General features: G+C 41.2%; 1 protein-coding gene across 2 annotated transcripts; it reads left to right on the top strand.

Moving 5' to 3' along the window:
• The first annotated feature begins 2,611 nt into the window (after window positions 1-2,611).
• LOC120062343 (ubiquitin-like protein 3) lies at window positions 2,612-12,255 on the top strand. 2 transcript variants are annotated; one of them, XM_039012240.1, is made up of 6 exons: window positions 2,612-2,888; window positions 3,339-3,568; window positions 6,293-6,401; window positions 6,771-6,857; window positions 7,138-7,215; window positions 10,244-12,255. In XM_039012240.1, exons 2-6 carry the CDS (start codon window positions 3,542-3,544, stop codon window positions 10,294-10,296), a joined length of 354 nt encoding a protein of 117 aa, XP_038868168.1. In that variant the 5' UTR covers window positions 2,612-2,888; window positions 3,339-3,541; the 3' UTR covers window positions 10,297-12,255. The 2 variants fall into 2 exon arrangements, with proteins under 2 accessions (XP_038868168.1, XP_038868167.1); XM_039012239.1 differs by having other exon boundaries at window positions 2,612-3,568.
• Window positions 12,256-15,941: the final 3,686 nt, after the last annotated feature.

Genomic DNA, 15,941 nt, shown 5'->3' with positions numbered 1-15,941 from the left:
AGAGGATCTGCAGAGAAGAATGGGAGAAACTCTCCAAATACAGGTGTGCCAAGCTTGTAGCGTCATACCCAAGAAGACGCAAAGCTGTAATCGCTGCCAAAGGTGCTTCAACAAAGTACTGAGTAAAGGGTCTGAATACTTATGTAAATGTGATAATTCTTTTAAATTTTAGAATATATATTTTTTTTTATTAAACCTGTTTTTGCTTTGTCATTATGGGGTATTGAGGGGATATTTACATTTTTTAAATCCATTTTAGAATAAGGCTGTAACAATGTGGAGAAGGTCAAGGGGTCTGAATACTTTCCGAATGCACTGTATATACTCTGTCAACATGAACTTGCCACATTTCTGCATATCTAAATGTTGAAAGGGTTCTTTGTCTCAATGATGATGTCATTTAGGTGGTAGAAATGGTAAGGAAACAGAGTTTCTCCACTTTAACGTGTTATTCTAGTGCCTGGTTGTTTCTGCCTCAATTCAGCCATTTTCCCCCAAATGACATCTGGTCTCTTGTGTCTTTGCCCTGTGAGTCAGTAAGCACATCAACAGGGTACGTGGTGTTGCGTGTCCTCCTGTCCATGTAGGTCAATCACTATGGTTTTATTTGTGTTCTTTGAGGACAGGCAATACCAAGCAGAGTGTCAAACAACCCCAGAACTCACTGTCTGCACTATAGAGAGTCCTTACCCAAAAGTTCAAATTTTGAATATTCTTTTAAACAATCATTTATATAAATTTGTTTAAATATTTATACAGAAACATGCATGTATATTTTTGTTGGATACATATACATATATATATTTATGTATGTTAAAATGTTTTTTATTTTAAGAGCTGCCCAAATAATTATTCGGTTTAAAATGATGCACTCAAAGGCTTAAGGGTAGAGATTGTGTGACGAGAGAAATAACTTATTTTTGTACCATGATGATATACAAACTCTACCAAATAGAGAGATGTCTGTAGGAAGGTACACTGAAGGGGGGGGGGGGGGGGGGGGGGATTAGTATATTCAGCCCAAAACTGACACTAGTGAAAGGCAGAGAAGGGATTCCAATACATGAAACTAGTATAATTTCTGGAGTTGCATTAAAAGGCTTTCAGGTTACATTTCTGTTCGAAGGTCTTAAGCTTGTGGTACATGTTACCCACCTGACTGGTTCCATGTATAATTCTGTACATAACTGTTTGTATATAATTGTGTCATTGAAAGAGGGGCCTGGGTTTTAATCGCTAACTCTAATGAGTGTCTAACTGAATGTAGTAATAACTTGAACTGAAAAGCCCACCAGCCTCAGTCAAGTTCTGTTTATAGAAACTTTGTGTGGTGTTGTTTACATCAACTTTTTGCTGTTTAACTATGTGCCTCAGTCTACATTTTCAGTTCCTCACTTCAAGGGTATGAAACTGTTATTTGTATTCTATGCCTGTTTGATGTGGAAATTGTCACCACAGATTATCAATTACAATTGATATCCGCTGTTATTGGTATCAAATGAAGATTTTAAGGTCAAGACAGTCCAGTCTTATTGGAAAATGGGCTAGAAAACAAACTACAAATAGCTGTGAGTGAAAGTGGGGATATTTTCAGACTGTCATTGTTTCTAAAAACAACTTTGTAAAGAGAGGTTATGATTCCATTAACAATGAATATTGTTTGTGCTTGACATTCTCCATTCTCTCTGTTTTGAGCTTTTACAATGTTATTTTGTCAGTTGAACTGTTTACTTTCAAGTACATGTGTATAGCGGTTTGCTAATCCTTTTCAATTCGTAAGACATTATAAACTGGGTGGTTGGAGCCCTGAATGCTGATTGGCTGAAACTCATGGTATATCAGACTGTATACCATGGGTATGACGCAACTGCTCTAATTACGTTGGTAACCAGTTTATAATAGCAATAAGGCACCTCGGGGGTTTGTGGTATATTGCCAATATATCATGGCTAAGTGGTGTATCCAGGCACTCAGCGTTGTCGTGCACATATACCACACCCCCTCGGGCCTTCTTGCTTAATTATACATTCTATTGTGTTTTGTGGTTGGTATTTTTGTTTGGCATGCTTGTTTTATTACAGTTCTTTAACCATTTTTAATGGTTCCAAAGGGCTCAAAGCTTGTTACAGCATCATGTTGCAAAGCCTTGCAGATTACATAAGTGTCTCCGTACAATGTTTTGTGGAGTAAATTACAACATTATGTTTACAAACATTGCTTTTAACACACATAACCTTGAGGTCATCAGAACAGTATTTTAAAAAATAAAATAGATTGTGTACTGACAGTTTCATGACCATTTGTATTCTTACTCATGAGAACATGTTCTATTTAAACTATTTTATATCTGTAAATGTGTCAAGAGAAATTACTGTGTATAAATGTTTTGTAAGTAAATTTTAATCATCCAAAATAAACTGATTTCTGGCTTAACTTTCAATTATAATTTACCAGTCTTTCTGTAAAAGGTGGCTTCAACACAAATTATCCAAATGTATGTTGTTTATTGCCTTGGTGTCATAACTTGTTCAATCAAAATGGAATCTTATGGCAAGACATACTTTGTTGTGGTGTATTTTCGTTTCCTATGTTGACAACCAGCTGATTTCCTGTGTCTTTAAATGTCCTGCCATTATTCTTCAACAAGCAGCAGCTAGGTTCGATGTTTTTCTGACCAACAGAAACCCTCGAACATTGGATACTTTTAACCATTGGGATGCGTAGCTAAATATTTAAGTACTTGTTTTATACTGGTACAGTATTCGAAACTGTGAGGTTATTAGTAAGATTAAGGGTAGAGATATCGGAGTTTGTCTTTTCTGTTCCGCTTTTCTGCCGCAGTCCGATATTTTCAGCTAACCTTAGCTAGCTTTTTTGATTTTAGCCAGGTAACTAGCTAACTAATAAGTTAACTTTACATTTCTGTCAATGTTTCCGTAATGAGCTTCTTCACTCAAACGTAATCGTTAGTGAAGTATATGTTTTCTTCAAGAAACCAACCTTGTAAATTGCCACAACCCAGAAGTAACGTTAGCTAGTTAACTTAGCTCCTTGCTAGTTAGTCATGTTACTAGTTACATATTGTCAAGCAGTAGTGGAGGGTTTTCAGTAAAAATCGTTATTAAGGTTAAAGCAACGAGTTTAGAGCCATCTAACTAATGTGTTTGTGACTGTAATAGCTAACTAAGTATTCGTGTTGGCAAGCTACTGAAGCTAGCTAGCTAATTTCTAGCCAAATGCTAACTAAATAGCGACTGTCTAGCAGTGAGTGTATGATTGCTAGACAGTGGTTGATTGGGCAGATAAGCTTACTACCTACTAGCCTCTATCGTTCGCAGATATCACACGAACGGGCGAATATAGCAACCAATTTGTTCACGTTGTCAGCGCGCTTGAGAAGGTGCTAGGCTGTTGAAAGCAGAGAAGGAAAGAGGGGTGAGAGTAGTGAAACGCACACAGTGCTCTTTGTGCCAGGGGGTTGGCCCGGTCTCAACCAGCGAAGCGCAGTGCACTCGGTTCTGTTCAGATCTGCTTCAGAACCATGACAACTGCAAGGGATCTCGATATGGTGAGTATTCATTGCAACCCAACACAATCCTTACTGCATAAGATCCTGTATGTCTAATATTAAAATGGTTATAATGCATGTTATGTTTTCCATTTTTAAATGGAATGTTTATTTAACTAGGCAAGTCAGTTAAGAACAAATTCTTATTTACAATGACGGCCTACACCGGCCAAACCCGGACAACACTGGGCCCATTGTGCGCTGCCTGGTGGGGCTCCCAATCACGGCCAGTTGTGATACAGCCAGGATTCGAACCAGGGTGTCTGTAGTGACGCCTCTAGCACTGAGATGCAGTGCCTTAGACTGCTGCGCCACTCGGGAGCCCAAATGTATTTGGGGGTTAGGAGCCAGGATCAGGGACTAACGTTAACACTCACAAACAGAATAGCTGTTTCTGTAATCACCATCTGTCAAACTACATTTTGAGATTGACCCACATTTTTTTCTAGATGAGCCTTAATTGATTGTCTTCCTATCACAAAATCACAGCTCCACCCATTTTGGATACGGTTATTCTCCAAACAAACCCAGTTGACATGTGTAAAGGCAAAGGACCATGGCACTGTTGTGTTAAATCAGGGATGAAGAGGAGATTGATTGTAGGGACTGAGGAGAACCAGTAAATTTGAAATCACAAACGATCTCAAATCAATGAAAAGGCTGATAGGCTACTCTAGGCCGCCTGCCCTGTTGTACCTATGCCAGCTTGTAGTGCTCTAGAGTTGTCTACTTCTGCAAATATTTTGTTCATATTTACATTGATATTTTGGTAATTTAGCAGGCGCTTTTATCCAGAGTGACTTAGTAGCAATACGGTCTAAGTGCCTTTCTGTTTCCAATGCACGCATGTGTTGCACAGACCTTTTCTGTTACTTCAAAGCTGAGTTTTTGAAGTTAATGTTTCTCTTGATTGAATATTCTAAGAGGATATCCTTGATGGTTAAAAAAAGAACCAAGGGCAGCTAGGCAGATTAGAGTTTGTTTTGTTTGGTTGAGGATAAAAGGGATGAAGGGAAGCCAGGGATGGGGGGGAGGGGGCTTGTTAATGATGACTTTGGTATCTAACCCCACTCAGAGGTTATGCAGTGCATAGGGGGAGGGGCTTAGTAGGGTCGGCGTGTTTGTAAACAGCTCAGTGTAGGACTATCCTGACAATACACCTTGTGGCACAGATTCTTTGTTCTGGCTTCCCTGATTTACCACCAGAAAGTTTAGGGACAAATGAACATATTTTATTATGTGGGGGAATTACCCATTCAATTTTTACCGTAACTTTGATATTGGTATCCAAAATATGATAGTGTTTGTAAGGGTAGGATATTTGTCATGATTTCCAAGCCATTTATTGGATTGTGGTGGGATACCAATATCTACTCTGATGAAGTGTGTTTGCGCAGCGTGTTACGATCTGTCAACTGATGGAGAGATTCACAGGGGTGGAGTGTGGCTTCCGGCCATAGGCTAATGATGCTTCAGAGCTTTTTTCACTATTTGAGGTCCTGACCTGGGGCTGCTGCCACCGCAGGAGGGAAGGCTATGAGCCAGGGGTCTCTTCCTGTGTAGGAGCTGCCGTGTATGCTTAAGGCTACTTACCGGTAGCGGATATTTTATGATTGTCGAATTGATGAGTTTATAATAGATGCCGTTTACATAGCCTACATGGAGCATCTGACAGTAACCTCTGAGTTGCACAACTTCATGTAAAATGCTGTTTCTTTCCCTATTTCCCAAATGGATTTCAATACCCGTACGACTTATTATTTTGGAGAAATCATAGTTCACCACATAATTAGTTGGGGGGGGGGGGTTCATTTATTCTCTGTGGCATTTGGAATTTGACTCATTGCAGAACACTGAACAACCTGCCTTACCTTCATTTGTTGTCCTCATTTGGTTTTCAATGAGAGCATTTATTCCCAGCCAAACACTGTGCAAACACCATGTTGATGATGTAATCGTTAAACCAAGGAGCGATTGAAATCTATGAAAGAAAATGCAATTACCCAAGTCTCCTAAAATGGATTCTTTGGATTCTGTAAATGACTAATACAGATGAAATGGTCCCTTTTTTTTTTTCTTTCCTTTTAAAGGCTAACATGTCGTAAGTTGCTAGTACAATTAGTGCAACAGCATGGCCAACACATTTTTTCTTCAATTTCTTTTCAATGGGTTCATTTAGTGAACTGGGTGGGTACAAAGAAGAGCAGGGAAAATTCCCCAGCCCCCTCCCTCCTCCACACACACAACTACGCCCCTGGGTTACGCATTGGCCATGTAAATTTAATAACGTGGCCCAGGGCTGTCTGGGACACCTGGGGTTATCGCATTAGGCCAACAGCCCAGAGAGAGGAGCTGCCCACAGCGCTGAAGGCCCACTTCACCCCCCCAGCTCCACCCTTATCTGTGCATTGTCCTGCTATAGGGGCTCACTTCACAACGAGCTCAGTCCTCTCTGAAGGAAGCAGCCCAGTTAAACGGGGCAGAGATCTGCACCAGAGAAATCTAATTAGACAGGAATGTCAATTTCAGTGCAGGCTTCCGAGGGTCATCTCATGTCATTCGAGGTGAGAGAAAACGGAAGGATTCCATGTGATTAGGCTAAGCTACATGCTTCTCATTGCTCGACGGGGTGGAAGTGTAGACCGTATCATTCTGAAATTTTGTGGGATTTCTGTAGAGCCATGTGTAGGATTATTAAGATGTTTTGTTTGGCCGATTTTTCAGGTGAATCTGCGTCTTATCCTGGTCAGTGGGAAGACACAAGACTTCATCTTCTCCCCCAACGACTCGGCCATGGACATCGCCAAGCACGTCTTTGATAACTGGCCCTTGGGTGAGTTTGTGCATGTTGGGACGTGGATCAGGGAACAACCACAACACTGTCTTTTTTTATATTGAGTTGTATTGCAGAATTAATCAGGTCAATTTGCAACTTTCTTAATTCTTCTTAGTCTGGGTCGGATTTAAAAACATGCTTTCTGTCTCTTGTCACGGGGACCACATTCCAGTTATTATAGGGACAGTTGTTACACAATGCCTTGGCTCTAAACACTATATGCTGCCTTCAAACCACTGACGATGGCAGCCATGTTTGTGTGTTCAACCACTGCAGGAAGTCTCTGTCTGAGTGGCTGTCTGGCACTAGTGATATTAGACTGCTTCTGAGTGTTGCTCTAATGTTGTTGTCTCATCTCTGCATCAGGATGGGAGGAGGAGCAGGTGGGCAGCGCCAGCATCCTGCGCCTCATCTTCCAGGGACGCTTCCTGCATGGCAGCGTCACCCTGGGCGGTACTTGATGGACCCTCTTATACACACACACACACACACACACACACCATGCTACCGGGCTAAAATACACTAGTGAATACTGTATGACCTTTGTCCTTTGAAATTAATTCTGATTTAAAATGTGCCACAGTTGAGGACATTCACTGTAATGAACTTGTCATCAAAGATGGAGAATGGACATTCTGAGCATGCTTACTAATGCCATAATTAAAGAGGATTATCTTGTGATTATATATTCTGCATATGAATTGTTCATTGTCTGTCCTTTTTGTTTTCAAAGCTTTAAAGCTGCCCCCTGGCCGAACAACTGTCATGCACTTGGTTGCCAGAGAGACCCTGCCAGAACCTAACTCCCATGGTGAGAACCTTTCTCTTGCGCTCTCTGGTTGTCTGACTCATCCCATCACCTAGCTGTCATGGACCAGTGGTGGGAAAACATACCCAATTGTAAAAAATTAAAAATGCCTTAACTTCTCTAGGGTATGTGGGACGCCACCTCATCAACAGCCAGTGAAACTGCAGGGCGCCAAATTCAAAACAACAGAAGTCCCATAATTTAAATTCCTCAAACATACAAGTATTTTACACCATTTTAAAGATACACTTGTTGTAAATCCAGACACAGTGTCCGATTTCAAAAAGGTTTTACGACGAAAGCACACCAAACGATTATGTTAGGTCAGAGCCAAGTCACAGAAAAAGACAGCCATTTTTCCAGCCAAAGAGAGGAGTAACAAAAAGCAGAAATAGAGATAAAATTAATCACTCTTCATCAGATGACACTCATAGGACTTCATGTTACACAATACATGTATGTTTTGTTCGATCAAGTTCATATTTATATCCAAAAATCTGAGTTTAGGCGGGACGCTACTGTCTAACTTGGCCAAAAGCCAGAGAAAATGCAGAGCGCCAAATTCAAATAAATTACTATAAAAATCTAACTTTCATTAAATCACACATGAAAGATACCAAATTTAAGCTACACTGGTTGTGAATCCAGCCAACATGTCAGAATTAAAATAGGCTTTTCGGCGAAAGCAAACGATGCTATTATCTGAGGATAGCGCCATAGTAAACAAAGAGAGAGAAGCATATTTCAACCCTGCAGGCGCGACACAAAACGCAGAAATAAAAATATAATTCATGCCTTACCTTTGACGAGCTTCTGTTGTTGACACTCCAATTTGTCCCATAAACATCACAAATGGTACTTTTGTTCGATTAATTCCGTCGATATATATCCAAAATGTCCATTTATTTGGCGCGTTTGATCCAGAAAAACACTGGTTCCAACTTGTGAAACGTGACTATAAAATATCTCAAAGGTTACCTGTAAACTTTGCCAAAACATTTCAAACTACTTTTGCAATACAACTTTAGGTATTTAACGTAAATAATCGATAAAATTGAAGACGGGATGATCTGTGTTCAATACAGGATTAAAACAAACTGGAGCTAGCTTTCTGGTCACGCGCCTCTAACAAACAGGACACTTTGAGTGACTCTTGTTCAAGATGGCCGTACTTCTTCATTACACAAAGGAATAACCTCAACCAAGACTGTTGACATCCAGTGGAAGCGGTAGGAACTGCAAGAAGGTCCCTTAGAAATCTGGATCCCCAATGAAAATCCATTGAAAAGAGTGACCTAAAAAAAAAAATCTGAATGGTTTGTCCTCGGGGTTTCGCCTGCTAAATAAGTTCTGTTCTGTTCTGAGTGTTTTCTATCCAACTCTACTAATAATATACATATCTTATCTTCTGGGGATGAGTAGCTGGCAGTTTAATTTGGGAATGCTTTTCATCCAAAATTCCGAATGCTGCCCCCTACCCTAGAGAAGTTAATATAATGACACAACTGAAAGTCACCCAGTAAAATACTGCTAAAGTCTGACACGGAACCCAAACCGGCTGCGTGCGTGCACCATCGTGCATACATTTATTTTGTCCCCCCACACTAAACGCGATCACGACAGGCAGGTTAAAATATCAAAACAAACTCTGAACCAATTACATTAATTTGGGGACAGGTCGAAAAGCATTAAATATTTATGGCAATTTAGCTAGCTAGCTTGCACTTGCTAGCTAATTTGTCCTATTTAGCTAGCTTGCTGTTGCTAGCTAATTTGTCCTGGGATATAAACATTGAGTTATTTTACCTGAAATGCACAAGGTCCTCTACTCTGACAATTAATCCACACAAATGGTCAACCGAATCGTTTCTAGTCACCTCTCCTCCTTCTAGTCTTTTTCTTCTCTTGACTTTATATATATTGGCAACTTTCATAAATTAGGTGCATTACCGCCACTGACCTCGTTCGTCTTTCAGTCACCCACGTGGGTAAAACCAGTGAGGAGATGGCACGTGGGTACTTGCTTCTATAAACCAATGAGGAGATGGGAGAGGCAGGACTTGCAGCGCGATCTGCGGCACAAATAGAACTGACTTCTATTTTAGCCCTTGGCCACGCAGACGCTCGTGAGCAGTGTGGGTGCAATAATTGAATAATATAGATTTCTAAATCTATTTTGCGAGCGGTGTAGTCAGCCAGTTATAGTATTTGGTTTTAAATAAACTTAGGTATCAAAAGTAAATGTAATTAGTGAAATATACTTAAGTATCAAAAGTAAAAGTCTAAATCATTTCAAATTTGTTATATTAAGCAAACCAGATGGCACCATTTTCTAAATTTACAGATAGCCAGGGGCACACTCCAACACTCAGACATAATTAGTCACTTTACCTCTACCTACATGTACATATTACCTCGACTAACCGGTGCCTCCGCACATTGACTCTGTACCGGTACCCCCTGTATAGTCTCGTTATTGTATTGTTGCGCTTTATTTATTTTTCTATTTTATTTATTTTTTACTTCAGTTTGAGTAAATACTTTCTTAACACTTATTTTTCTTAACGGCATTGTTAAGTGCTTGTAAGGAAGCATTTCACTAAGGTGTTGTATACGGTGCATGTGACAAATACGATTTGATAATTTACAAACGAAGCATGTGTGTGTAGTGAGTCCGCCAGTTCAGAGGAGGTAGGGATGACCAGGGATGTTCTGTTGATAAGTGCTTGAATTGGACCATTTTCCTGTCCTACTAAGCATTCAAGATGTAACTTTTGGATGTCAGGGAAAATTTATGGAGTAAAAAGTACATTATTTTTTTTAGGAATGTAGTGAAGTAAATTGTCAAAAATAATACATGTACAGATACCAAAAAATACTACTTAAGTACTTAACACCAGTGTCAGGGACACTGTTGAGCTGTAATTGCTACAGATATAGGCCTTATTGTCCCTTTAAACCTGAAAGCCTGATGTGATATTTTCTCTTTCGTTGTCTGATGTCAAGTTTCTTTGTATCGTCCTCTTTGTAGGTCAGCGTAACCGGGAGAAGATCACAGAGAGCAACTGCTGTCTGCTCTTGTAAAAACAACAAACAACAATCCTTTCACTCCCCTCCCCCACATTCATCCTATGCTCGGCTTCTGTCTGCCCGTCAACCCTGGATTTGGGGAGATCACAGGAAGATGGGTCACAGAGCTGTCAGCGGGCGTGTGTTTGTTGCACGTGTTTGTTGCACTCTGGCCCAATCGGTGGCTTAGGAATTATGTAGGTTTTTTTCGTGCCAATTTATTCAAATCGATTTTCTTTTGTTCACCCTTTTGCCAAATTTTGCCTTTCCTTCTCTCTGTTGTAAAATCATGTTAAGAATTTGTACATATAATATCTGTGGTTACCCAGGAGGAGCATATATCCTGTGTAACCGGGGGGGATATACAGGTTTTGAAGACTCACCTTACAAAGAAACACTAACAAACTCTTTGGAACTTTGACCCGTACTGTGCATACAGTTGTTTGCATTACCCTTGAAGACACGGCATACAGTTTGCTCCATGTGTCTTTCTGCTAATGAAATGGAAGTTCCCACGGGTTTGGCACTTAACTGGGTTGTTTATTTGAAAGTGTGTCTTTGTAAGTTTTATGTATGGTCTTAATCTTCCCATCCCCTTCCCGTCTTAGAGGAAGAGAATCATTTCCTACTGTTATACAAAGTGCCGTCCCCCTCACCCGATGTAGACTGTGTACAGTAGTTGCCTCATACTGGCAGGGAGTGTTTAGTCTGCAATAGCACCAGTGGACTGGAGTGGTGCATCTTTCTGTGCCATGGGCCACATGTGTTCGTTCCTGGACCAACACAGAGGAAGAGTTCAAAGTTGTAAATGGACAGCTGTGTCAACACCTGAGTGGATGTGTGTGACATTGTCATGTTGGATCACCTCCTTGAGGATGAACTGGTTTAGCTAGAAGAAGAATCTAAACTAACTCCTAAGTGTCCTCCCCCTGGTTGTGAAGCCTTGCTTTCTTTTTTTTTTCTCCTTTTTTAAACTGAGTGAAAATACTTTGGAGTGCTTCTGAGTGACCATTTTGTGTCATTCTGAATGGCTTACGTCTCTGATCCACATGACCGTTTAGACTGTACCACACCCAGTCTCATGAGGAAGCCCCGTATCCTCGCCACTCCCCGTCTGACCTGAGTGAGGAGTAAGGGAATCGACGCCAGGAGCCAGTCAACCGTGAGGTGGTGGTGGGAGTGCTCCCTACAGGACATAAGGGCTAGAGGCATGGGGGGGAGCAAGGGCTTGGTGAGGGTACCGTCTGGAAATTATGTATTTTTTACCTCCTTTATGTTTGGATGCTGTCTGTTTTTGCCTTTTTGATTTTTGATTCATTCTGTAATCATATTAATATTGCAATTTTTTATCTTGTGTTGTTTATTCCGTTTTTGTCTGACTCCTGTTAATTGAATACTTTTTGTTCCAGGGGTTGTATGTATATGTCTGGGAATGTAGATCATGTTCTGTGTGTCAGTGGATGAGCTGGGGAGATGTCTGTGTAGTGAGACAGTATGGCTGCGTTTACACAGGCAGCCCAATTCGGATATATATTTCAGTTATTGGCCTTGTTTTTTTTGACCGAAAAGCTCTGAAAAAGATCTTATGTGAAAGGTCAAAAGACCAGTTAGTGGAGAGAAAAATATCAGAAATGGGCTGCCTGCGTAAACCCAGCCTTAGTGTATTTGAGAGTGAGTAATGGGTGTGTGTTTGTCAGGTGTGTGTGTGCTCTTGTGCCTAAATACTGAGTGAGTGTGTGTGGGTGAGAACTGTGGGATAGTTATGCAGGTGGTTGAGTAGGAGGGCGATTGGTCTTGGGTGGCTGTGGTTTCCATGGAAACAGTGTGGCTCCTTCCTTTGAGTGAGTCTTTTGGTTAGTGTTTGTCAACCAATGTCACTGCTATGAAATTTATCTCAATATGAATAAATGTAAAAAAAATTAAGAAGTGATCTGCTTTAAGGTATTATAAATTAATAAACATCTTTAAATATGACTTGTTTTTTTTACTAAAAGGAACAGGGGAGTAGAAATCAAGTTAATTAAGCAGTGTTGGGGAGTAGTGAACTACATGTAGTTCAACTAGTCATTTAATTACATTTTGCAGTAGCTTGGTGGTAGTTGAACTAAATTCTAATCTAGGTAGTGTTTTCAGTAGCTTGGTGGTAGTTGAACTAAATTCTAATCTAGGTAGTGTTTTCAGTAGCTTGGTGGTAGTTGAACTAAATTCTAATCTAGGTAGTGTTTTCAGTAGCTTGGTGGTAGTTGAACTAAATTCTAATCTAGGTAGTGTTTTCAGTAGCTTGGTGGTAGTTGAACTAAATTCTAATCTAGTTAAGTAATGAACTACTGAAACCTGTTTGCCGTGTAGCGAACTACTGGAACAACACTACTTTTTAGCTAAAATATGGGTGAAGTAGGCAATCACTTCCTTTTATTTTGTCGTCAGACCTGCCTTATTCTCATTTGAAACATTTTCTTAACGTAAGACCCCCAAGGTGATCTGTTCTTGCAATTTGTAGTCCGACAGTTCAGGTTTTTTTTTCAGGAAATAGTTTGGCTGTATTGAACTACTTTTTTAAGTAATTTTTTAAAAGTCAACCATATTTCTAAAGGGTAGCTTAAATTCTTTGTGGGAAGTAATTGGTAGCTTGAATTATGTTTTCAGAGTATCTTCCCCAACACTGTAGTTAAGCATGTGGCTTGCCTCTGGGTGGCAGTGTTGTGTAGATACTCAATACTCTCGCAGTGTCCTCCTAGTCATCCTGGGCTGAGGCATATTACTCTTCCAACACCTGCTTTAGTTCCATACTGGTAAGATTAATACCTCTTTCGCCATCCTCTAAGGGCAAAATGCAAAATGTTGATGTTGGCTGTTATATAAACACAGTTTTCCTCTGACTAATAATGATTGGCTGGCGTTATCTATTATTCAGAGGTTCTTTGCAATGAATTGGTTAAGTAGGAGACTGATAGTTACTCTCCAGTATCACATAAATGACATTAACAAAGGATAAGAATGAGTGTGACTGATGGATTACTGTATGTGGACTTGGATAACTAAAATGTAATCGGTCACCAGATTGGTTTTAGAATGTGTTCAAAGAGTCAAATATTAGTGTTGCTTCCGGTGTTGGAAATAAGTTTGGGCATCTTGGATTCTGTCTGAGACTTAGACCCCATATAAAAGGCTTTTTATGTCGTGATGATTGAGTCGTAACATTTGGTTGAGCTGTTATTATTCGATATGTTCTCTCCCGTCTGTTTTGGAAAAATCTGGTTATGACGCATAGCCAAGGGAGCTCCAGGTTTCCAGTTGATGTTGGCAATAAACGTCAAGCCCCCTGAATTATTCTAAAACCTAGTGCCGTTCTTAATCTTTTTAAATCAAACTACTTGTCCTTCCATGCAACTGCTCATGTCTCTCTGTCTGGCAGCTTCTAGTTTTCTGTCTGGCAGTGGATTTAGTAAGAACACACAGGGAAGATGAGCAAAATGGTCATGAGAGGGGTCTGAACTGTGAGGTGATAACCAGAAACTGACCTGGAAACAGGGAAGCAGCATCTGTTGAAAGCATTGCTACTCCAAACTGTTTCAGGATGAATAACTTTGCGGTATTGCAGGAGCCGGGGCACGTGCGGTCAGTCAGTCGAGTGTGTTAGAGTGGGCCCCGATCCAGGGTTAACAACCAAGAGAAACGGAACCACACGGTTCAGCTGGGCCATCTCTTGGGGTGGTGTGCTATGCTGCTGTGGTGGTGGTAATGGGGAGGGGGGAGTCTAGCTGCCGTACCCAGCTTCCTCTGACATTGGCTGGGGACTCTTTGCAGGGAAGCTGTGATGTGGCGCAGCGGAGGACTGTCTTTCTAGAGATTTCTGATGCCCTGGGAGAGCCATCTCTCTTTTCCCCTCTGCCTGGGCTCTATCTGTTTCTCACACTCCCCCTCCTGCTTCCCTCCTTTCTCCCTCTCTCTCTGAGGCCCTCTGCAGGCACTCTGGGTAATAGGTGTGTCAACATCATAAAAGTGATAGATGTGTAAGGCTGTTCACCGGCAGGGGGGTTGTGACTTAGAAATGTTTTTTTCCTCTGTTTTTTAAGCCTACCAGAATCCCTTTCCCCCTTCTCGCTTCTGGCTAGTGCAGAGCCTTTTTGCCTTGTCAGTCCCACTTATATTAAAACCAGCTGTGAATGCACACAAACACACACACACACACACACACACATACATACACACACAGTTGAGCACAGACTGAGGACAGGCTACTGATACCACAGACTCTGGGCTTGTCCATTTTTTTATTTTTTTTTATCTGTCAGCCTTTCTATACGGTCTGGTTAGTCAGACAGCAGTGGGAGAAAGCCAGATGGGATGAGTCGCTGTCTATGTGAAAGTGGTTGTACACTCGTGCCTAGTTTTTTTCTATAAACCAGAAACCCACTGAGAGTGGAGTTATGAGAGATCAGTAGGCCAATATGAAAACACACACATCCACCACACACCCACACACACAGCGGGGTGTCAATGAGTGAATGAGTGTTCACACACTGACTTCAGTAATCTTTCTCCTCTCCACTCCCATCTCCAATCATCCCCTCTCCTCCTAATTGGAAAAATTACTCCAGTTCATATGACTCCTTCGTTCCACATGAACAGACCCGACACTAGACAGAAGTCAGGGACAGGACGTGGAGTTCGTTCTGGCGTGTGAAGGGGGAAGGGTATGGCAATCAACATAGTCCTACTGTTTTCACAGCCAATAAGCAACGGCACCACTGTAGAACTGTCAAACACCAGGCAGCATTTCGCTACATCATTTTTTCCTTTGGCCGTTTATTTTACCAGATGGTCCCTTGTGCTCTATAGCATGCCACTGTAAAAAGGGGCAGGCCAGAGCAGGGGGGCTTGACAACAATATAGCCTCTGTACCTCACAAAGCAGGGGTGACCAGGTGAGAATGAGAGAGAGTAGTCTAAAGAGAGCAGATACCCAGGAGGGGAGCCCCGCCTGAGGCATCCTGAGATTTAATCTGCTGCTCCCACAGGTTTCTAGACCGATTAATCAACAGTAAAGCGAATATAAACCATTATGTACGCTTGCCTCCTTGTGGTCTCTTCTGTTTCAATCTCACAGTCTTCTGTCTTCCTGCCTCAGACACACTCTCATACACAACACATTTAGATCCTCTCACATCACATCATTAGGTCCTGCTTATGTACTGCACTGGTAAACATGCTTTTAAATGAAATTCCTTTACTCTGCTTTTAGGGATTTTCTTCTTAGTCTAGAACCCCAACCAGCGTATTAAGAGTATTATAAAACAGGTGGTTCGAGCCCTGAATGCTGATTGGCTGACAGCCGTGGTATATCAGACCTTATACCAAGGGTATGACAAAGCATTTATTTTTACTGCTCTAATTGCGTTGGTAACCAGTTTATAATAGCAATAAGGCACCTCGGGGGTTTGTGATATATGGCCAATATACCATGGCTAAGGGCTAAGTCCACAAGAACAGCCCTTCGCTGCATATATCACACCACCTTGGGCCTTTTTGCTTAACTATCATCCATCCCATTGACAGTAACCCCCACCACACACACATGTGCATAGGAAAGTAGAAATTAACAGAGGAAAGGAAGATAGGCGAGAGGTTAAACGGATAGCAATACAGTGCATTCAGAAA

The sequence above is a fragment of the Salvelinus namaycush genome, chromosome 17 (genome assembly GCF_016432855.1).
Source record: "Salvelinus namaycush isolate Seneca chromosome 17, SaNama_1.0, whole genome shotgun sequence".
Lineage (NCBI taxonomy): Eukaryota > Metazoa > Chordata > Actinopteri > Salmoniformes > Salmonidae > Salvelinus > Salvelinus namaycush.
Note: the sequence above shows the minus strand (reverse complement) of the source record. Positions and strands in the feature narration are given on the sequence as shown.

What these genes read in the sequence shown, in the direction of transcription:
- LOC120062343 (XM_039012240.1), top strand. Translation starts at nt 3,542, where the DNA reads ATGACAACTGCAAGGGATCTCGATATG. An exon ending in CTTTGATAACTGGCCCTTGG is followed by an intron (nt 6,402 to 6,770) that starts GTGAGTTTGTGC and finishes TCTCTGCATCAG; the next exon opens with GATGGGAGGAGGAGCAGGTG. An exon ending in GCCAGAACCTAACTCCCATG is followed by an intron (nt 7,216 to 10,243) that starts GTGAGAACCTTT and finishes TCCTCTTTGTAG; the next exon opens with GTCAGCGTAACCGGGAGAAG.